The sequence below is a fragment of the Perognathus longimembris genome, chromosome 25 (genome assembly GCF_023159225.1).
Source record: "Perognathus longimembris pacificus isolate PPM17 chromosome 25, ASM2315922v1, whole genome shotgun sequence".
Taxonomy (NCBI): domain Eukaryota; kingdom Metazoa; phylum Chordata; class Mammalia; order Rodentia; family Heteromyidae; genus Perognathus; species Perognathus longimembris.
Genome location: NC_063185.1, coordinates 13,801,679 through 13,823,846, shown reverse-complemented (window position 1 = coordinate 13,823,846; position 22,168 = coordinate 13,801,679). Strand labels below are relative to the sequence as shown.

Below are 22,168 nucleotides of genomic sequence, written 5' to 3'. Positions count from 1 at the left end.
TGTTCTATCTCTAGGCTGTTGAGTACATTGTTAAAACACAAGCTGTTGTATTTGGGTTGCAGCTGGGAGCTTGGCAGAATGTCCTGCCTGATGAGGTAAGGGGAGAAGCTAAGGCTGCTGCTGGTTTGCAGCTGGAAACATCTTTCCATGGCCATTTGGCCAGGTTGTTAATGTCCCTTCCAAAGAGCAGACTTGGTGTAGGACCTCTGGCTGTATGTCTTGGAATCATTGTGCTTAGAAACAGTGCCAGTGTCCTGGTGGGCGAATTACTGTCACTGGGATGTTGGCAGGTTTTGTAGGACCTCTCTGTGGGGATCCAAACTTTGGGGCTGCCAAGACTCTTTCAGAGTTCATTTGAGAAGGGTATGCTTTGTTTTCTTTACATTTTAACCATATTATAAAAATATTTTTGAAATTCCATATAGAAAGATTAGGAAAACAAGCATAAAAAGAAAGTTTAAAATATTTTTTTTACCAAGATACAGTTAATTATGATTCCACACATATATTTACATATATACACTTACATAGATGCATATGTGTGTGTTTACTTGCAAAAAAGTGAAGCAATATCATATGAATTGATGGTTTGAGGCCTGCTTTTCTCATTCTTCTTTCATCTCTCCATGTTGATTTACATACAGTGTCTCTATTCTTATATACTCCACAACAATCCACTATATGGAAAAAATTAATCTTTTTTTTCTGTTGTGGCTTCTTAATTTAAACAAGTCTGTGATGAAAAATGATTTTTTTTTTGGGTGGGAGCATTATCTGGTACAGAACAGATATTCTAAACCCCGGGGATGCAAATCAGATAAAAACCAGCGTTATTTATTTATTTTTCTCCTCATGTTTGGTGCATGCTTTTTTTTTTTTTGTAAGAGGCAGTTTGACATTGACCATCTCCAGGCTTATTGTTCATGGATATCTGAGGGTTTCTGGGAGGGCTTTTGGCAGCAATTAACACTGTGTAGAGCATACTCCTGCTTCCTCTATTTAGAGCAAGCTCTGGGTATAGGTATAGGTGTAGGTGTAGAAATAAGATGGGGGTTGGCCTTTCCCACATTGTAGAATACAGTTCCTCTTAGATGCCTCCTCCTTCCAACTGAACCCTAGTTAAATGACCTTTTGTACAGAACCTTTTGAGTTTAGGAACTAAATGTTGAAGCTGGGGTTTCAACATTGCCCTGCTTAGGATAGCAGAGTTGATGTGGCAGTCTTGGAGCTACTACTTGAGGGTGCGCAGCTCTCTGGGTCAACATCCCCCTCTTCTGCCAGAGTAGGGCTTTGCAAGCTCTTGATAAGTCATTTCCCCAAACCATCTGTAATTCTTGGAGGCTCTGCCCGCAGGCTGGGATTCGTGGATGGGCATCTGAGCCAGGCAGCACATTCCAGAGAAATGACAGATGGTATTCATGTAAGAAACCTGGCTACTTTTCTTCTAAGTGCTATAAGTTATAAAGCATGGATGGTATTGGCGGGGTGATTGAAAGGAATGGAGAAGGAGGAAGGAGAGGGTGTTGGAGGTTGGTAAATACGATAGAAGTATATTATCTATGTGTATGAAAATAGCATAATGAAAACTGTTAAAGAAAAGGAGAGTGGAGGAGTAAGGAGGTTTAAAAATAATATGGATGAGGTGAATTTGATCACAGTACGTTAGTGTGTGTGTGTGTGTGTGTGTGTGTGTGTGTGTGTGTGTCTGCGTGTGTCTGCGTCTGCCGGTCTCTCTAGCCTGATCTCTTCACTGGGCCCTGTTCTCCCAAGCACCTCACCTCTTAGGAACATTGGCTAGTCCCACATTGTCCACAGATCCTCATGGCTCTGAGTTTTTCTTGTCCTCTCCCCACAGAAGGTTCTCTTCAGAGCTAGACAGACCTCTTGGGTGCTTGCTTCTTGTTTTAAGCAAGAGAACAGACCTAGAATTCTGGAGTAGCGAAGACATGGTGGTGAGGCCTGAGAGCAGACCAGAGGACCTGGGCTCTGCCTCAGGGCTAGCCCAGGCCTGTATACCTTCTTTTAGTGACTTTCTTTCTTTTGCTGCCCTCCCTCCTTTAGCCCAATCATCCCTGCCTTATAGCAGGTACTAGCTTAAAAGATAATTGTCTTGTATTTCACACCTGGATTGTGACAGTCAAGCTGTTACCTCTGTAGATATTTGGCTTAGCATGAACACATGGAGCTCTCCACTTAAACTCTTCTCTTCTGGTAGAAGAGCTTGCTTGGGGTGTGTGTGTGTGTGTGTCTTAGGAGGGCCTGTCTTTTTTGAGTTTAATCTGGAACCACAGCCAAGAGGGATTTTTCCTGAAAGGGTGAGTGAAGAATGGTGAGTCATAGACTATGGAAGGCAAAAACTGACAAGCTGGCATGAGTCAGCTGAGACTTGGGATTCTGTTAGATAAGGCCTACATTTGGGGGAGAAGCATTTGTATTTCCTTCTTGGAAATTTCCACTTGAGCACTCTAGGGTGACTTGGCTCAAGTGGAGCAAGAGGAAGGATGGGGAGAGGGGCTCGGATGGTTCCTGGTCCTCTGGCACGTTGCAGGCCGCCTGCTGAGTGGGCAGACAATGTCTGAAGCTTCCATTGTGTACTTAGGTCCACTGCCAGTGAGGCTTGCCCCTGGTTGCCTCAGAGCCTCCCTCAGAGCTGCGTCTGACTATTTCTAGATTGATGAGAAGGCAGTGGTTGGCTTCTTTCCCATGTCAGCAAACTCGGCCCAAGGTTTTGGCTATGGGTGGCTGGATTCACTTTTGTATCCTGAGTGCCTAGCTTCGTGCCTGGCTGGGTTGTCAGTAAATATTTGTGAATGAATGATGACTTGCCAGTGGGACTAGAACAGTGTCTGCCCAGAAATGCTACTCTCTTGACTGCTTTCTTTTTTGGCAGGTGCAGACCAGCAGAGGTCAGCTTCATTTCTCTTCTGGCTAACCATATGCTGTACACCTCAGTTTGTATGGGTCCCCCAGAGCATTCTTTGTGAATTTTCTCTTTGTCATTGCCTTTTCTTTCCCCTGCCTTTTCTTATGGCCAGGGGAAAGGTCCCATCATCTAGCACTATCCTAGCTACATGTATGGGAAGATGAGGTAACAACAGATAAACAGTCTATGAAATGAGAAGGGACAGGCCAGAATCTTGGATACCAGATGTTAGAACCAGGAGTGAATACACCCCACTGTGATTCAGCCTGCTCATTTTGCAGGTGGTTGCTGGGAATTGAGAGGATGAGGCCTCTCTCAAAAGCATGTCGCTTCCCAGGGTAGGAGCCAGGATTGAATGTATATCACTGGCTCCATACCCCCTGGGTGATCCTAAATATCTCTCTTAGTTTTTGACATATTAAGTATGGATTTGTATTTCACATATTTAAATATGTATTTGTATGTGTATATATGAGCACATGTGTGTATGTGTCTTCTCACCCAGGTGACTGTTGTTCACTATGATCATCTAATGAATATTTCTGAATGTTTTGCAGACACTGCCCTCTTGGACCATGAAACTCGAAGTGTCTGTATTGCTGATGGCGTGGCTTGGTGTCTTGAGCTATGTGCAAGCTGAATTCTTCACCTCTATTGGTATGTGTCAACAGGATTACTGTATGCCTGAGCAGCTCTTGGCTCAAATGCCAGGGGATGCCACTTCCTGAAGCTCATTCTCATTCAGAGTGGGATGGCCTCACCCACTGGTTTTGACCAGTTTGGGAAGAGTGCAGTTTGCAGAATTGCTGTTTTTCTCCTCTGAGATCTTGATGATCTGAATGTCCTGTAAAACAGCAGCCTGGATTGGGTCCTCATCTCTGTGACATGCAGGCTTTGTGTGTTCTTTTTGATCCTGGACCACAGTGTGTTTCTGAGCAGTGAGCACTCTGTGCCCTGAAAATCTAGTTCCTCCTCTCTTCATCTGAAGTTTCAGAGCTTGTTTCCATCTGTGAGCCCTTAAGATATACATGCCACAGGGGCAGGACCACCTGATAATGAATGAAGCAGAATGAAATTTGGGGTCTTGAATAGCTCCCAGTGCACTTACCCTACACATCCACTCAGCGCCTCTGCCTCTCTCTTCCTGAAATGGGGACAGGGGCCATGTTGGGTATCTAGGTCCCCTTTAATACTAAGTTGTCCTTGTCATTATCAGAGAGCTGAAATGCTTTTATCCTAGGGGACTCACTGCTGTGTTAAGTGTCTTGTGCTTCTAGGAAAGGAACTGTATGTTCCCTCACTCATTTCTCCCTTGCTCTTACTTCTCTCCTGTAGGGCATATGACAGACCTGATTTATGCAGAGAAAGACCTGGTGCAGTCTTTGAAGGAGTATATCCTTGTGGAGGAAGCCAAGCTCTCCAAGATTAAGAGGTGTGTCCTGATGTCCGACCCCACACTCACCTGGAGTCAGATCTGCTTCCCTCAAGCCTTTGAGAAATGATATGAGACGGGCCTGGATGTTGCTTCATGCTAATCCTCTGGAGTAGCTAAGTACATGGGCAAATGAAAAATTACAGTTTTTTTTTCTTTCCACCTTTTAATTTATACCAGGGTTCCTAGCTTTTACCTAGATTAGAGGGCTAGACGTATCTATGAGAGTTACTATCTTCATTTTTATTATCTCTTAACAGAAAGGGTCCTGGATCTTAACCAGGGAAGTTATTACAGGTCAAGGCCTATGTGGGTGTGTGTGATAGTCTTTTTCTTTGGATCTACAGCTGGGCCAGCAAAATGGATGCTTTGACAAGCAAGTCAGCTGCTGACCCTGAAGGCTACCTGGCTCACCCTGTGAATGCCTATAAACTGGTGAAGCGGCTAAACACAGACTGGCTTGCACTGGAGGACCTTGTCTTGCAAGACTCTGCTGCGGGTAAGGGACAGTGAGTACTTACTCAGCCTGAGCCCATCTGAGGTCTGATAGACAAGTGTTATATGGAAACATGGTCCTGCCAGTATCATGAGTCTCATCTCTGTGAACGCTGGAAATGAACTTTCCTCTTGTTTTTTTGTTTTTTAATCTGAGACTGGAACTTAAACTCACTCATTGGCTGGTTGGTGCTTTATCAACTGTGCCATGCCTCAAACCCCAAGGGTTGGTTATTTCCGTGTGTGTGTGTGTGTGTGTGTGTGTGTGTGTGTGTGTGTGTGTGTGTTCTCATATGTAATCAACTGTTGATGTTTTATAGTGTTTTTACCACCCACTTTTCTTTTTTTTTTTTCTCCTTGGTTTGAACTCAAGGCCTTGCATGTTATTAGACTGGTTCCATACTGTTGAGCCAAGCCTGTAGTCCTGGTTTGCACCAGTAATCTTTGGGATAGGGTCCCTAGGTGGAGAGGCCTGAGCTTCAGTCTACCTACTTTAGTTTTCCTATCATATCTGGGATCACAGTGTGTGATAACTATGTGAACCTTCCTTCCATGGAGTTGGAGTCTCTTGGCCTTTTTCTGCCAGGATTGGTCTGGAATTAGGATCTTTCAATCTCAGCCTTCCACAGTCTGACACAGGTGTGTCACTGCCCTGGTTGAGAAGGGAGGTCTCATGAGCATTTCTGCCATGGCTGGCCTTGAATTTCTGTCCTCCTATTCTTAGCCTCCCAAGTAGCTAAGATTAAAGGCATGGGCCATGGGTGCTGGCTATCTCCCTCCCTTGGTTTTTGGTAATGACATTTTTTCCCCTGATTATACTTTAGTAATACATATATTAGTAGTAAAGTTTGGAAACACAAGCATGACCACATAAAATTCTAGCTGGGAACTGGTGGCTCATACCTATAATCCTAGCTACTATGTAGGCTGAAACCTGGAGGATAGCAGTTGAAGCCACCCAGGGCATGAAAGTCTGCAAGACTCTGTCTCCAATTAACCAGCAAAATTCTGGACTTAGACACATAACTCAAGTAGTAGAACATTGTCTGTTAACAAGAAAAGAAAAGTGAGAGTGCACAGCCCTGATTTCAAGCCCTCTACTGGCATACAAAAAAATTATAATTCTTAATCCAATTGCCTAGTGATAAGCTCTGTTTAATTTATGATTTTCTTTTCTTTGGATATGCATTAAAAATAGAACCTTACTTATTTATATCAGGAATGAAAATAAGCTAATTGAGAAGGAGTCAGGGTATTAGGGCCAAGGCAGACAGGGTAACATAGGCCTCATCTTTTACAAACAAAACATACCTGTTGGAGAGATTTGTGATGTAAACATGTACTGTTTTCCTGATTTTCCCATGCTTAGATGTTCTTCAATGTGATTTTAATGGCTAAGTAGTAATCTGCCATACTGGTCAAGTCACTAGACATGGAGTTATTTCCAAATTTTTAGCAATCTTTTATGTATACCTTGTTGTCTACTTCTGGTTGTTTTTCTAGGGTAAATTCCTATAAATAGCATTTTCAGGTCAGAGTATGATTTTTTTTTTTTGCCAGTCCTGGGGCTTGAACCCAGGGCCTGAGCACTGTCCCTGGCTTCTTTTTGCTCAAGGCTAGCACTCTGCCACTTGAGCCACAGCACCACTTCTGGCTTTTTCTATATATGTGGTGCTGAGGAATCCAACCCAGGGCTTCATGTGTAGGAGACGAGCACTTTACCACTAGGCCATATTCCCAGCCCCTGATTTGATTTTTTAACAAAACAACTCTTTCTGTGGTAGTGCTTTCTGTGATATACTACTTCTCCTGTAACAAGAAGTGATGGTGAGCAGACCTGGAGGTGGCCCCCATGGACTCTCTGCCTTGGGCTCAGCCCCTGTCTCTTTTCTGAGTTGAGATTGCTGATTAACTTCAGACTAAGCAGTCTTTCTGGCTGAGACATGTTTCAGCCCATGTGACCAGACAGGGTTGGGCTTGGCTAGAGGCAGGGTGGCCTCCAGGGAGGGATTGGTGAGCTCAGTGGAGCTGGAGCTGTGCCCTGTGAGCTCACTGCCTCCAGAACCAGGGCTGCCTTTCCCAGAGCCTCCCCCCCTCCCCTTTCCTCCCCTCCCTTCCCCTCCCTTGGGCTGGGCCTGTAGCTCAGCACAAGCTGTTCTGCCTGCCCTGCAGGAGGCTAAGCGTGCACACATGATCCTTTTTTGATCTTGTTCTCTGCCTTTCATATCAACATCTGGAAAACCTTATAATCACCTGGAAGGAGATTGGGCAGGCCCAGAAAGCACTAAGCTATATTCATTACTGGCTTTGTGCTTGTGTCTGAAATGAGGGGGCACACTGACAGCTTTTTATTAGAGGGGCACCTTTTCTTTTTCCCAGATGCTAAATTCTTTAGTGTCTCTGCCCCTACTAGGGTCATGAGGAAGACAAGGAAGCAGCTTCTTGGTTGCTGGGGTCCCAGAGTTGGCTGGAAATGGATGTTTAGGCTTGATGTGGTGAGAGTAGGTACCAGCAGGTGCTGCTGCTCTTGGAAAGGAGCCAAGAAAGGAATGCCTTCACCTTCCCTTCCCAGTTCTCAGCTCACAGGCTCAATTGAAGGCCTGAATCAGCACAGGAGAGTCTGGCTCCCTCCTAGAGCCTTGCGATTGGGAGAAATGTATCTTACTTTATGACTGGGGCATGGTATCCCAGGAAAGCCTCCAGGGAACACTTTGGTGGCTGCAGGCTGACCTGGGTTCCAAATTGTAGTTTTAGACAATATGATGAAGAAGCTCATGCCCTGACTATTAGACTCACATGTATTAATCAGTGTTCAGGCTGTTTTTGTTCAGTTCCAAATGAGCAGCATAAGCAGGAGTCCAGGAAGGAAGGAATAAGAAAGGAGAAGTCCTATAGATGGTCCATCAGGAAGGACTTCTTAGTAGAAGGGAAAAACAGCTTCTTCCTATCCCCCCGTCCTGAGAATTGAACCTAGGACCTCATGCCAGACAAGTGCTCTACCACTGAGCTACACCCCTGACCCATCAATAGGGACAGACCCACTTCCTACCATTTGAGGGAAGAGGCAGGAAGATTCCAAAAACCAGAGGTCCTTTAGTGACTTCCTCTCTGGTACCAGACAGAATTCTGTCTGTAGATTGAGGGTAACCTCTTATTCTCACTTTGTTTGCAAGGTTTTATTGCCAATCTGTCAGTGCAGCGGCAGTTCTTCCCCACGGACGAGGATGAGTCGGGAGCCGCCAAAGCCCTGATGAGACTTCAAGACACATACAAGCTAGATCCAGCCATGATTTCCAGAGGGGAATTTCCAGGTAACTCCCCACTCCAGGCTTTTTCATTAGCTGTACCAGCGTGCTGCCAGTTCTGTTGCACTGTTACTTCTGTGGTAATCCTTGCTTGGCTCCTGCTTTGGTGCCAGTCTCCCATTACCATAAAGGCCGCCTCCTCTCATCTCCTGTTTTGCTATATTAGCCAAGGTCCTCTCTTCTTGTGTGTCAGTGAAGCCAAGGCTGCTACAGAGGAGCTCCCTGGCTGCTACCCCTAGAACATCAGAGATCAGTAGCCCGACAGAGGCCTCCACAGCCTACCCTTCCATTTCTATCTAAGGATGATGTGTGAACTCACTGTTTCTTGTTCTTCATCCAGTCTCAGTCTATACACCCTTGTTCACTTGATGCCCACTTCTCTGGGCTTTTTCTTTGAGCTCACGTGTAGGCTCTGTTCTTGCTTATCTCTCAGGCTCCTTCCCCAGATCCAAGGTCCCTTTGCATCTCTGCTGCTGAAGTCAATCTCTTCTTTCTGTCCTAGTTAGGCCACTGGGTAGAGTGATTTACACCTCTCTCTACTTCCCTGGCTCTCATATACTCCTGAAACCTTTGTCTCTACTAAGTACCGATTCTCTTTTATAAGATCTCCAGTGGGTAGATTCCAGACATAATATTCTTTAACTTAGCAGCATTTGACACATTGATCACTCTGTCTTGCCTAATCTCCCCCTCTCTGTTGAGTTCTGGGCTATCATTCTCTGCTACCTTTTTGACCTCTCTGCACATTCATCTTTTTCCTTTTCTCCCTCTTTTCCCACTCATAGTTCCAGTGCTAGCTCAATAGCTGTTAGTAGAGTTTGGGGGAAGACTGGTGCTTTCCAGTCCTATTCAGGACTAATAAACCAGGGATTCATTTGTATTCCATTAAACTTTCTTTCAATGCCACCTCACCTCTGGGGAGTCTAGAGGAGACACACACATAGGGATCCATAGTTCATGTATGTTTTCTTCTTGTTTAGGTATTCTGTTACTGATTGTCAAGGCCTTAGACCTTAGTATGGAAGATTTTGATGCGCCAACAGGAAGGGAGGTGGACTTATCCTTATTCTTGCCTACGTATTCTTATCCTTATTCTTGTCTTGTACTACGCCTGACCATGAAGTCAGATAAAAGAAGGCAGCTGTAATAAGGGTACCTGTAATAAAAAGAATAAAAAGAAGGGTACCTGTAATATCTGTTCAACCTGTAGCTTTGAGATTGGTTGGTGGATGGAAGGAGCTAATCCTGACATTGATCTTTCACATTGCCGAATGGGGACAACAGGGCAGAAGGGAGATGCTCTGTGAGACTCCACCTGAGCACTGTTTCCAGGTAGACGAAACCATTTTCATCACTTGAGGTATTGCCTGTGCATAGGTGGCATCCAGATCTGTTGCCTTGTCATAGCATATCTCCTAAGTTCTATCCAGTGTAGACATATGCCTGTGCGCTATCTCTACTTGGATTTTTCCATGGACGTCTCAGTTCATGCATCCCAAACTGAAATCCTCATCTTTCATTTGAACTGTTTACCTTCCTCACTTGCTCTCTCAGCCAAAAACACTTCTATCTATTAGCCGTGTCAGCCAGCATCTTAAGACACCAAGGCCACCTCCTTAGTGTCTTTTGCACTTCTCCTCTGCTGTATACTCCCCCTCCCGTTTCTTGTTTATTACAATACTGTTCTGACTTGTCTCGTACCTCTAGCTCACTTTGTAAAATCCTCCTTTTCCACACGATCTCGAGCACACATCTGTCCCCTTCCTGATTGCAATGCTTAACTTTCAGGGATAACCCCAAACTCTTCCTATCTGTAATCTTCCAGGTCTGTTGCCTCCCTGGCCTTCTTGCCTTTTGTTCTCACCTTCTGACTTGCTTAGCTCCTTTGTTCACCCCACTCCTTCTGAAGGAATGGCTTTATCCATGTCAGCTGGGCTGATCCATGTCTGATAGCTCTTCAGCACAGAGCTCAGCTGTTATCCTCTGGGGAGGAGATATTTGAGTTGGCTTCTGGGGAGGATGCATGCCGAGTGCCTGAAAGTCATTCTTAACATTCTTGGCATCTGTGAGGTATGTTGATAATAGCTACTAGTCATTAGCATTCCGAAGAGACATCTTGACATGTCATCTCATTGGATTCTTGACCCCCATCCCTTTAAAACTGAAGGTATTGTTTCTATTTAGATAGATAATGTATTATCTCTGGGTTAGAAACTGAGACTTAGACTGAGGCCCACACAGATCCAGCTTTGTCCAGCTGCAGAGCCTTGCTCACTCATCTGTGTAACACTGACTCCATCAGGACAGGTTCATATGCCTACAGAATCAGAAGAGATCTGTGGAGACTCATGTGAGTGGGGAAAGGAACCCCAGGAATCCCTTAGTTCTTGGCCTACTTATGACTCCATCTTGTGTTTACTCTTCAACTTTGTAGCCCATGTTGTTGATTCCTGGACCACCATGAGATATTGCCTCAAGGTATACATCCATATACAGGCAAGAGGACCTGAACTGTGTAGCAGCTACCCTCTGAAGTAGGGTTTCTTCCTAGACAGAGGATCTCAGGCATTTTTTAATGTGCTAGCCATGCCCATGGCTATTAGTGGGGTCTGCTTTCCAGGCAGTGTCTCAGCCTTCCTTGCTCTTCATGGGATCTCATTATTCTCTGAGAACCACATAATCATTCCCATCTTTAGTCCTTCTAAATCTCTGTGACTGTGTAGCTGCTACTGCCTCTTGGCCTGAAATTATCCTCACAGTCACTTTCTAGTGCTCACTCAGCTCTCGCAGATGAGCCTGCTGAGCTGGTGCTCACCCAAGGGCCCTGCTATCTGGTGGCCAAAGTTGGCACCACAGCTTTGGCTCTTGACCTCCCTTGGTGTCTGTCACACAATGCTTGCTCCCTCTGCTGCTCCCTCTTAGTTCCTTTGCAGTGTTCTTCCTCTGTCCTAGGTATGTGTTCCCTAGGGCTCCAGTCTCAGGCATGTTCTTCATTCTTTCTTCAGATGTTTCCTACAAGTGACTATCCTCCTCCATAGCGTTAACTGTCATCTAAATTCTTAAATTCACCAAATATGATCAGTGGCCCATTACACATCTCTTGTGTGGCCTATAGGACCTTCACACTCTCCTAAATAATACTTGGTGGTCTTTCTGGGCTTCCTCATTACAAACTCCCTTACCGCTTGGAAGAAGGGAAATCTGATGCTAGGAGATTAGCTGTAACCCTAGGGTGGGACCAGCCTATCTGTGTTCACTATATTAATGACACTTCATGCTGTGTTGTATATAGGCCCTTGTAGGGTTCTGCTTGGATAATACATTCCTTGTAGTAGCTTTGGCTTTTTCTTAAAATGAAAATTTCCCTGAATGACCCAGAGGTTCTTTGGAGCCTGATGATTTGCTTCTCCTTCTGCAGGAACCAAATACCAGGCAGTGCTCAGTGTGGACGACTGCTTTGGGATGGGCCGCTCAGCCTACAACGAAGGCGACTATTATCATACAGTGCTGTGGATGGAACAGGTGCTAAGGCAACTTGATGCTGGGGAGGAGGCCACTGTAGCCAAGTCCCAGGTGCTGGACTACCTTAGCTATGCTGTCTTCCAGTTGGGTGACCTGCACCGTGCCTTGGAGCTCACGCGCCGTCTGCTCTCCCTTGGTAAGGAGGTTAGGGAAGGTTAATGGGGCTGGGAATTTGTGTTAGGAGAAGTTCCAGAGGATAGCTGCTTTTCAGGATTGCTTCAGTGACCAACAGTGACCCCAGGTGTTAGTGGCCTGGCATCTAACAGTTTACGATTTGCCCATGGCATTGATGCATTGTATGTCTTGTGATATAGGACTGACGGGGGCCCAAATCACTCAGCTTTGAAAACCTGTCTGTTCCACCCTTATGAATATATGGGATTGTCATCATCTGGAGTTTCACAAGCTGGCAGACTTACTTTTGCCACTGCTTCTCATGAATCCCTGTCCAAGGTTCTTATTGGCTCACTTGGCAAAAATCTATGAGGCTCTCTTCTCATACTTCCTGAACTTGCAGGGCACACAGTATGCTAGCTGACTTCAGATGCAGGGCCCCCTGGGAAGCAGTGGCGATAATACCTCAACTTAAGTCACTTAACATTTGAGTTTCCATTTCCTTATCTGAGGAGTAGCACAAAAATCACACCATGCCTGCCTCTTTGCATGCTGTGGTTATTTTCCCCAGCATTTCATCTTATCTTCTAGCTGTGTGGCCATTGTGTGATGTGGTCACCAATAATGGCTACCTCTGGGGAATGGTTTCAAACAGCAAGGTGGATGCAAGACTCATGACTGCTTCTTTGGACAGGGACCTTAGAACCTGCAGGTTCCTCCTCAGAGGCCAGGTATCTCTTGCTTTGATGTTCTTCACGCATCTGTAACCACGATGGGTGTCTTTTTTTACTTTGGCCTTCACATTCAAGGTTACGTGCTGTGGAATACAGAATGTAACATACAGTGGGCTACTGGGAGAGAAACTGCTACAGAATAATTCCTCTAAATGACCTAACAGATGTTTGTGGTTTTCTTTTCCTTCTTGTTCGTTGCTTTTTCTAGACCCGAGCCACGAGCGTGCTGGAGGGAATTTGCGGTACTTTGAGCGGTTGCTAGAGGAAGAAAGAAGAAAACCAGTGTCCAATCAGACAGCATCTCCACTAGCAACGCAGGAAGGTGTCTACGAGAGGCCTGTAGACTACCTGCCCGAGAGGGACGTGTATGAGAGCCTCTGTCGTGGCGAAGGTGTCAAATTGGTGAGACCTAGGAAGGGCCAACACACTTAGGCTCTGGATCTAGACCCTGGCTCTGGGCAGGCAGTGCAAGTAGGAAGTTCCTTTGTGTCTGTGGATTCTTTTTTTCCTAGCATCTTCTTAATTCTTGGTGACATCCCTGAGGTTGACATGCGTATTCTTGGATGTGTAGGGTGGGACCTAATGGCCAGGTAGCATTTCTATCCTCCAAGTTATTAGTGTTCTCCCCTCCTTATCCCCCATGTACCGAGCTTTGGTTTGACTCACTAGTGTGAGGAAGATGATGGGTATGGATGCCTCAGGTCCCAAGGGAAGGTGGAGTGTGCAGGGAAAGTAAGTTTCTGTGGAGTTTGGAGCTTAGTGTTGGTGTCCCTGGCTTTTGAAAGCTCTGCAATCCTACTGCCTGCTCCTGAGGGCTCAGATGTGAGGGATGCAATTGTTATTTCCACGTCCATCTGCTTGATTCTCACATGTTCTGCCTCCAGAAAGGCTTTTCTCCCGTCCCCTCCAGACATGTTCAAATCTCCATCAAAGGAGTCAGGAGTTGCCCTCTGCCGCAGGACTTGAGCACCTGAGATGTCCTTGGGAGAGACAGGAGAATTGCATCGTTTATAGGGTGTCACTTCATGCCAGTCAAGAAGAGGGGCTTTGTTTTCTTCTGTGGCAGGGAGGGAGGAGCTGCTGGCTCTGGGGAGTAAGAGCCCTGTCTGCAGACAACTGGACGGGGATTAAGGGTTAGAACTCACTTAGCTCAAGGCCTGTTGCTTTGTGCTTTGCAGACACCCCGGAGGCAGAAGAGGCTCTTCTGTAGGTACCATCATGGCAACAGGGTGCCGCAGCTGCTCATCGCTCCCTTCAAAGAGGAAGACGAGTGGGACAGCCCACACATCGTCAGGTACTACGACGTCATGTCTGACGAGGAAATTGAGAGAATCAAGGAGCTCGCAAAACCTAAAGTAGGTGTCTCTGTAGGTCCTCGGGGCACAGAAGGGGGCACATTCTCCTATCTCTGGCATGGTGGGGTGGTTTGCTTACCTAGTAAGTCTTAGTAGTTTGTAGCATGAGTCTACGGATACACAGCCAACTCAGCCTGAATTTGTGGATTCATGATCCAAAGAAGAAAACCGATGGAATCAATATGGATGGTCAAGTGCTACGAGAGAAGGTTGCACTGGGCAGTGTGCAGTTCCACAGCAAGAAGTGTCAGATCACCTGCTTGGGGGTGGGCGCGTGGGTGTGGATCTGGGTGGATCTGAGGAGATGTGCTGAAGAGTGCTGGGAGTGATGGGGCTAACTTTGAAATTGCCAACTTGAGGGGTTGTACATTTGTATGACATTGAGTTTTCTCATCCAGGAGCTTTCTAAGTCTCCATTTATTCATATCTTAAAATTTTCTTCATAGGGCTGGGGATATGGCCTAGTGGCAAGAGTGCTTGCCTCATATACATGAAGCCCTGGGTTCGATTCCTCAGCACCACATATACAGAAAATGGCCAGAAGTGGCGCTGTGGCTCAAGTGGCAGAGTGCTAGCCTTGAGCAAAAAGAAGCCAGGGACAGTGCTCAGGCCCTGAGTCCAAGCCCCAGGACTGGCCGCCCCCCCCCAATTTTTTTTTCTTCAAAGATGCTTCCCCCCCACATTTCTCATTAAGTTTATTCTCTGGTGGGTTTTTTTTTTGTTGTTGTTACTGTAACTTCACTTCTTTGTTGTAATTTTTTGTTTCTTTGTTGTTTGTGTTGGTGGCACTGGGTTTGAACTCAGGGCCTTAAAGGGCTGTGCAGGTGCTTTGCTACTTGAGCCATGCTCCCACCTCTTTTTACTTAACTTATATTTTGAGTAGAGTCTTAATGTTTTTGCTCAGCCTGGCCTAGACTACCACCTTCCTATTTTTGCCTTCCATATAGCAACAGCTGGTTGAGATGGAGTATACTAAGTTTTTTTTTCCTGGTCTGGTTTTGAATTGTGATCCTTCTAGTGTGATCCTCTTTATCTCCTCTGGATTAGATTACAGGCATGAATCACCAGGTCCTGCCCTTTTCAATATATTTTAACCAGTTCCATTATTATATAACCTAACATTCTATAGTATTAGTTCGCATTTTCATGCTGAACATGATTTTAAAAATATTTCTCATGCCTATAATCCTAGCTACTCGGGAAGCTGAGATTTGAGAATTGTGGTTTAGATCCAGTTCTGACAAACCTTCAAGACTTTTACCTCCATTTAAGCTAGAAGTAGAAACATGGCTCAAGTGGTAGGGTGCCAGCTTGTGAGTGGAAAAAGCCAAGCAAGTGCAAGGCTCTGAATTCAAGCCCCATTATAGGCACAAACAAACAAAAAAATCCTACAATAACAGTGTCGCGCTGGGAACATGGCCTAGTGGTAAAGTGCTCACCTTGTATACAGGAAGCCCTGGGTTCGATTCCTCAGCACCACGTATATAGAAAAAGCCAGAAGTGGCGCTGTGGCTCAAGTGGTAGAGTGCTAGCCTTGAGCAAAAAAAGAAGCCAGGGACAGTACTCAGGTCCTGAGTTCAAGCCCCAGGACTGACAAAAACAAACCAGTGTTTATTGAGTTCTTACATGTGACAGGGTCTTTCCTGAAGATTTAACAAATGTTAATGCTTATGTTTAGTAAGCAGACTGTGTCTCTGTTTCACTTTTCCTTTGAGAAAACTGACTTGTGTGGTCACAGACAGTAGTTGAAGTTACTTATTCCTGTTTTGATTTTTGGCAGTACAGAATTTGAACTCAGGACCTCACGTTTGGTAGGCAGATGCTGTGCAAGTTGAACCATACTTCCAGCTGTTCTTTTTTTATTTTTAGCTGATTTTCTTGGATTGTCCAGATAGTACTACCACCTGCAAATAAGGAGAATATCTTTCCTAATACTTACAGTTCTTTTGTTTTTATTGTCTTATTGGATTGTCTGAAACTTCTAGAGCACCATTACAATGGTTATCTTTGTCTTCTGAATTTCCTGGAAGTTCTTCGGGTATTTTGCCTCTAAGTATACTTGGCTATTGGTTTTGTATATATGTCATGTTCTAAATTTATTCTTCTATTTCTAGTTCATGAAAGGTTTGGATCCACTTAACTTCTTTCAAAGAGAACTGCTTGCTTTCATTAACTCAGCTTTCTGCAACACTGATAATTACAAGGAGGATTTAGTTGGATTCTTTATTGCTTTGCTCCTCATAGAGTTGTAGCAGCAGTGATGAGGAGGCTGACACTGGAGAATGTTAGTCAGACTTTTCATCACTGTGACACAATGCCTGGCAGAAAGGAGGAAAGGTTTATCTTGGCTCATAGTCTCAGAGATTTCAGTCCATCATGGCAGGGAGGCAGCAGGGCAACTCATGGCAGCCAAGGTACAGAAAGAGAGACAGAGAGACAGAGAGAGAGAGAGAGAGAGAGAGAAAGAGGAAGAGAAAGAGGGAGAGGAGAGAAGGAGAGAGAAAGAAAGGGAGAGGGAAAGAATAAGAAAAAGAGAGGGAGAAAGAATAGAGGGGGGAGAAAGGGAAAGAGGGAAAGGGAGAGGAAGGAAAGGAGAGGGAGGAAGGGAGAGGGAAAGGGAAGGAAGAAGGGAGAGAGAATCCCTGAGCCTATTATGGGCTTTATTCCTTTCTCCTTTTTATTTCCATTCAGGCTTCCAGACTATGGGATAGTGCTGCCCAGCCTTCCTCCCTTGGTTAATCCTCTTTGGAAACATCCTTACAGACACACTCAGAGAAAAAAACGTTTTTTTCCAGTTCTGAGGCTTGAACTCAGGGCCTGAGCCCTTGTGCTCAAGGCTAGTGTTGACCACTTGGAACCCAGCTCCACTTCTGGCTTTTTTGGTAGTTAATTAAAGATAAGAGTCTCATGGACTTTCCTTCAGGGCTGGCTTCAAACTAGTATCCTCAGATCTCAGACTCCTGAGTAGCTAGAGTAACAGGCATGAGCCACCAGAACCCGGCTGAGAAATGGTTTCTTAATCTCCCAGTGAAGTTGGGAGCTGGTGATTCATGTCTGGAACCCTGCCTACTCAGAACGTTGAGATCTGAGGATGATGGTTCAAAGGGAGACCAGGCAGGAAAGTCTATGAGACTCTCCAGTTAACCACCCCCCAAATACAGAAAGTAGAGCTGTGGCTCAAAATGGTAGAGCTCTAGCCTTGAGCAAAAGAGCTCACCCAGGCCTTGAGTTCAAGCCCTATAACCAACCAAAAAAACCCAAACAAACAAAAAGCCAATTTCCAGTGAAGTTGTTAGTCAAGATTAACCATCTCGTGGAGAAACCTGAAACAGGTTTCTCTCCTGGTTCCTGGACCACACCTGAGGACCACCTTGGCTTCAGGTCCCAGGACATCTAGCATTTATGGTCACTTGTTGGTATCACAGATGTACTTATGTGATTCTGGATAAAGTGTGTAGAAAATGGCACCCATCTTTCTACTCCCCGAGTCTTCTCCAGAGTCTTCTAGGGAAATCAAATTTCCTGATTTCCAGGTGAGAGAAGGCACTGCCATGCCAGTCTCCTGAGAGATTCCACACCTGTTCTTCCGTCCTAGACACTGAGAGCATTTCTCTCCCTACCCCCTATCTCTCTTCCTCTGGGTGTGTGTACGCATGCGTGGACATGGGTAGCAGGGGTGGGGAGGGAGCTTTGGGAAAACTTATCTTTGAACAGGAGCCATGTGACAAGCCAAACATATTCACCATCATAAGCTGACCTCTTCTTTCCGGAGGCTCTGAGGGACAAATGCTATTTTGGCTTTGAAGTGGGGCCAACGAGCTTAACTTGGGCCTGTGGGGAATGCTTGGCAGCTGCCTGTAGATCCTCAGCTTGCAACCTGTTTTCAAAATAGTTGTGTCTGCCTCTGGAGCAGAGCTCAGCTGCCCAGAGTTTCTTGGGGGCACCGAGCCAGCTTTGCATCTCTGATGTCTGACAGGGTCTGGTTGTGGCAGCAGTTGTCATCAGGAGGAACTGACTTCAGCTGAGCTCAGGAAGGGCCGCAGATAGGAAGCCCCCTGCCCGGGGCATGCTGGCCACTTTAGAACATGTCAGAGCAGTTCAGCGTCTAGACAGTCTATTTTACCACCTGATCAGATTTCTGGTTTGTCTGTTTCTCTCCATTCTGGCCCAGGCCACCATCATTTCTCTCAGCCTGACTTCTGTTGTGGCCTCCTTGCTAATCTTCTTTCTACTTTACCCCTCACAGTGAGGTTTCTCGCATCTAATGGTGAATGTCCCAGCCCTGCACAATTCCTTCCCTACTTCTTGTCAGTCTGTAGCCTTCATTGGCCTCTTCAGCCTAGTCTCACCTATTTGCTTCACATAACCCATGATCCACAGTCAAGGCCGTACCCCTTTTCATTCCTGGGCCTCTCTATCACTGTTCCTTGCCTATTCCTGATATTTAGGTTTCAGCAAGGCAGTTATGAGGAAACCATTCTTGATCTTTGGGCTGAGCTCCCACAGGACATTAAGCTTTATTGATGCTATGTTACCGTCACTTGGCTGGTTTTATGCCTTCTCCATTGGACTGACTTGTATGAGGAAAGGAGACATACCTTAGCCATCCAACATAGTACTAAGCATATAGTAGGCACTTATCAATTACTTATTAAAATCAAGGGGAGGTGCCATTGAAGTAAAGGTATCCACGTGACTACCTAGGCGAGGCCATAGGACAGCCCATAGCTGAAGCACATACACTTTTGTTATGGTAGCTGGCCCCAAGGAGTAGGTGGGATAAAGTGGAGGGGGGTTGTGTATTATATGTAGGTGTATATGTGGGGGGGCATGGGTAGCTTCCAGGTAGTGTCTCAACCTGTAGAGTTCTGGTTTTTTCACCTGACTTTGTGAGGCTACCAAGGGAGAAACTGTACCATCTAGCTTTCCTGCTCTCAGCAGTGGGTGCCAAGTGTGAGATAGGTCAGCAAATCAGTGCTTGCATGAGTTTCTTGGCAGAGGAAGCTTGTTTGTGATGGCAGAACTTGACTGAGTCAAGAGAACTATAGAAGTTGAAGCTCGGAGATGGTATCACAGTTTGAATGTGGTGGGAACTCGTGCTGTGCTTGGACAGGAGTGGGCCATGGGTCTGGTAAGGAAGTGGGCAGTCCAGGCAGATTCAGGGATAGACCAAGCGGAATGATGGTGACCAAGCAGAGAAATGGCCAGGTTCTGATATCACAGGAGGAATGTTGGAGCCTTGGACTTCTCTTCTGCCCTTGCCTACAGGATCATGGACCCTTGACTAGAGCCACTGCCCACAAAACTGCTTCCTCTACTAATGCAACAGCATGTCTGGTTCCAGGGTTTTCTCGGGAAAAACACAAAAGGCCCCAAAGAATAAATCTTCACTTCCATCTGATTTCTAGCTTGCACGAGCCACTGTTCGTGATCCTAAGACGGGTGTCCTCACCGTTGCCAGCTACAGAGTTTCCAAAAGGTAAGCAGAGATGTGGAGGTAGAATGGCTGCTCCAGAGCTTCTCTGCTAAGGTAGGGGTGGCATGGCTTCTTCTGCCTGCTAGCACCTCCTGACTCCTGCACCACTTACCATGTATCACCTATGAATGCTGGCATTGGCTTCCAGGAGGGAGCACAGGCCCTAGCCTAAACCTTCCCTCCCCATTATCTTTCCTCTGCTCTTTTTTTTGTGTGTGTGTGTCCCAGCTCCTGGCTGGAGGAGGACGATGATCCTGTTGTGGCTCGATTAAATCGTCGGATGCAGCACATCACAGGGCTAACAGTAAAGACTGCAGAATTATTGCAGGTACAGCTGGTCCCTGGGACAGTAGGAACTGGGAACAAGTCTGTCTTCCCAAGGTGTTCAAACTGGGTCTACTCTTTGAGCTCTTGTTACGTTTCCTATAGACCTTTGGGAAGAATAAAAGGCAGTTGTGAATTGAATAGGGCCTTTCTGGCAGAAGAGGAGATACCTCCAAAAAATCCTTAGGTTTCAAAACTTCTGGCTTGAACTTCAACTTTATAGAATAATGATTTCTACTCTTTTGGTTTTTGTCTTGTCTATACTCTGGCCTCAGCATCCTATTATACTCCTGTCTGATAGCAACAAGCCTGAAGATTCTAATGAATATCTCTTATTAGGGCTCAGTTTTTAGGTACAATTGCTTGTTATTAAGTTTGTGATTCTGAGGACTTGACTATGGTAGGGTGGTAGAGTAGATCTGATCTTTGCAAAAGCTCCCATGACTTTTGTGCTTGAGACAGTGAAAGAGTATAGGAGTGATGATCATGTATGACTAATTCTCCATGCTCTTAAAAGATGAGTCAGCTATATCAGTGCACCTTTGACTGTCTGGAATCTGAGAGTTTAAGCACTCCATCCAAGGAATGGAAGTGTTGGGGAGTGCTGGTCCAGATACAAGCCACAGCGATTGAACTTTCTTGAATGCCCTGACACAGTAGACATATTCATGTCTAGAATTTTTCTTCAAGTTCTTGACTAGTCTGGAGCCAAAGAAATATAATCCGTGAAAGCATTTTTGACAGCACTTGGTTGACTACTCGATCTAGCCCTTCTCTCCTTCAGTGTGTCTCAGACCTTAGAATCACCTGCTGTTCCAGTCCTCTTGGGGCTGTTGACTTGCATTTCAGGTGTTGGGTGCAGGAAGCCTGAGGCTGCAGATAACACCATATTCTTATCCACTAATTCTTCATATCCAAGTTTTTAGTTTTTGTACACACTGAAAACTATACTGTCTAAATTTTGCATTTTGTTGTATCTGGCCAGTGTTATTTGAGCTCTAACAAAAGAATTTCCTCTCCTCTGAAGTCTACTCTCTCTTTTACTTCCATATTTAAAAGTCTCCATTATTGCCAGTTTTTCACCATGAATATAGATTCTGGTGTTAAAAAGGAGAAACCTCAAGCCAGGCATGGCGACGTGAACTGTAGTTCCACTACTAGGAAGGCTAAGAGGATTGCTTGATTTAGGAATTGTAGGCTAGGCCAGGCAGTATAACAATGTCCTCTCTAAAACAAACAAGAACAAAAAAAAAATCTGTCCAGTTCTTGGCTTTCTTCTGGATCACATACATCTCATTGTCTCCCAAATGAATAGGGGCGAGGCTAGGGCCTGTTTCAGGAAGGGTCTCCTTTGCTGCTGTATGCCTGTCCTTACAGGGCCAGAGCTCTTCTACAGTGACCATCTGGGTATCATCTGCCTTGTTCTCTTTGGGAAACCACAATGTGTTACTCCTACGCACAACTATGAGCATAGTCATACTTGTTCTACCTGTGCTGGTGGGACGTCCTTAGAGAGGCTGCTTTTGGAGTTTCTGGTTGTTTTTAGGCCTAGAGAGATGATATTCCTGGAAAGCCAGGTTGCTCCAGGGCTATTGATGCTGCTTGCAAGATCCAATGCTGTTATTTTTTTCACCAGGTTGCAAATTATGGAATGGGAGGACAGTATGAGCCACACTTTGACTTCTCTCGGGTAAGGCCTCAATCACAGATACTTCCAACGGGCCTCACTTTGGCTGGTTTGAGAAGGCTGCAGGTTCTAGGAGCATCTCAGCCTCCACATTACCCCGCTACTACCTCACCAGGAAAACTCTGTTACTAGCAAAGCCTAGATCCGAAACCACAGGATTGGCTGAGCCTAGTGAAGCGTGGCTGTTTTCCTGTAGATGCAGGGAGTGTTTCCTTTGCTCTAACCTTGTGGTTCTTTGCTCTGATTCTAAAGCAAAAGACTTCACCAGGTCTTGGTTCCTATTCCTCTTCCCCCATGCCGGGCTGGGGCCAGTGTTTCCTCTGTGGCTTTGGCCCATTTTCCAGGCTATTGAGTGGAATGTATATTTATTGCCTTCCCTTGACCCCAGTCCTTTGGGTGGTGGATAAGTTGGTTGCAAACTTGGGTGAAAGTTGTTGTCTGTTTCAGCGACCTTTTGACAGCGGCCTCAAAACGGAGGGAAATAGGTTAGCGACGTTTCTTAACTATGTAAGTATTGGGTCCAGGCCCACTCCTTTACTCTCATTAATTTTGTAGAGCGATGAGCAAGATGTTTTCAAGCAGTTAGGGACTGGGAATCGTGTGGCCACATTCTTAAACTACGTGAGTATGATGTATGCAGTTTATGGGCCCTAAGGGGGCTGCGAGTCCAGAGGGCTCTTCCTTTCCACCCCCATGAAGGCTGGTAGTACCAGATGAAGAATGGCTCTTCTGTCCCTAAGTGCCCTCTTGGCTAGACTAGAGAGAGTTGAGTTGTGTTCTTACCTGGTTCCTCCCTCTGCT

At 45.7% G+C, this 22,168-nt stretch overlaps 1 protein-coding gene across 3 annotated transcripts in view; it reads left to right on the top strand.

Annotated features, from left to right (window-relative positions):
• Nucleotides 1-22,168, top strand: part of P4ha2 (prolyl 4-hydroxylase subunit alpha 2) — a 31,911-nt gene that overhangs the window by 5,715 nt on the left and 4,028 nt on the right. Inside the window, exons 3-14 of one of the 3 annotated variants that reach the window (XM_048334060.1) lie at nucleotides 3,481-3,580; nucleotides 4,259-4,355; nucleotides 4,703-4,854; nucleotides 8,024-8,161; nucleotides 11,574-11,813; nucleotides 12,734-12,927; nucleotides 13,704-13,880; nucleotides 19,289-19,359; nucleotides 19,585-19,684; nucleotides 21,317-21,370; nucleotides 21,815-21,874; nucleotides 21,923-21,988. In XM_048334060.1, the coding sequence (XP_048190017.1) occupies nucleotides 3,481-3,580; nucleotides 4,259-4,355; nucleotides 4,703-4,854; nucleotides 8,024-8,161; nucleotides 11,574-11,813; nucleotides 12,734-12,927; nucleotides 13,704-13,880; nucleotides 19,289-19,359; nucleotides 19,585-19,684; nucleotides 21,317-21,370; nucleotides 21,815-21,874; nucleotides 21,923-21,988 (1,449 nt within the window). The remainder of the gene's footprint in view (nucleotides 1-3,480; nucleotides 3,581-4,258; nucleotides 4,356-4,702; nucleotides 4,855-8,023; nucleotides 8,162-11,573; nucleotides 11,814-12,733; nucleotides 12,928-13,703; nucleotides 13,881-19,288; nucleotides 19,360-19,584; nucleotides 19,685-21,316; nucleotides 21,371-21,814; nucleotides 21,875-21,922; nucleotides 21,989-22,168) is intronic. The other 2 variants (XM_048334058.1, XM_048334059.1) reach the window with 2 other exon arrangements.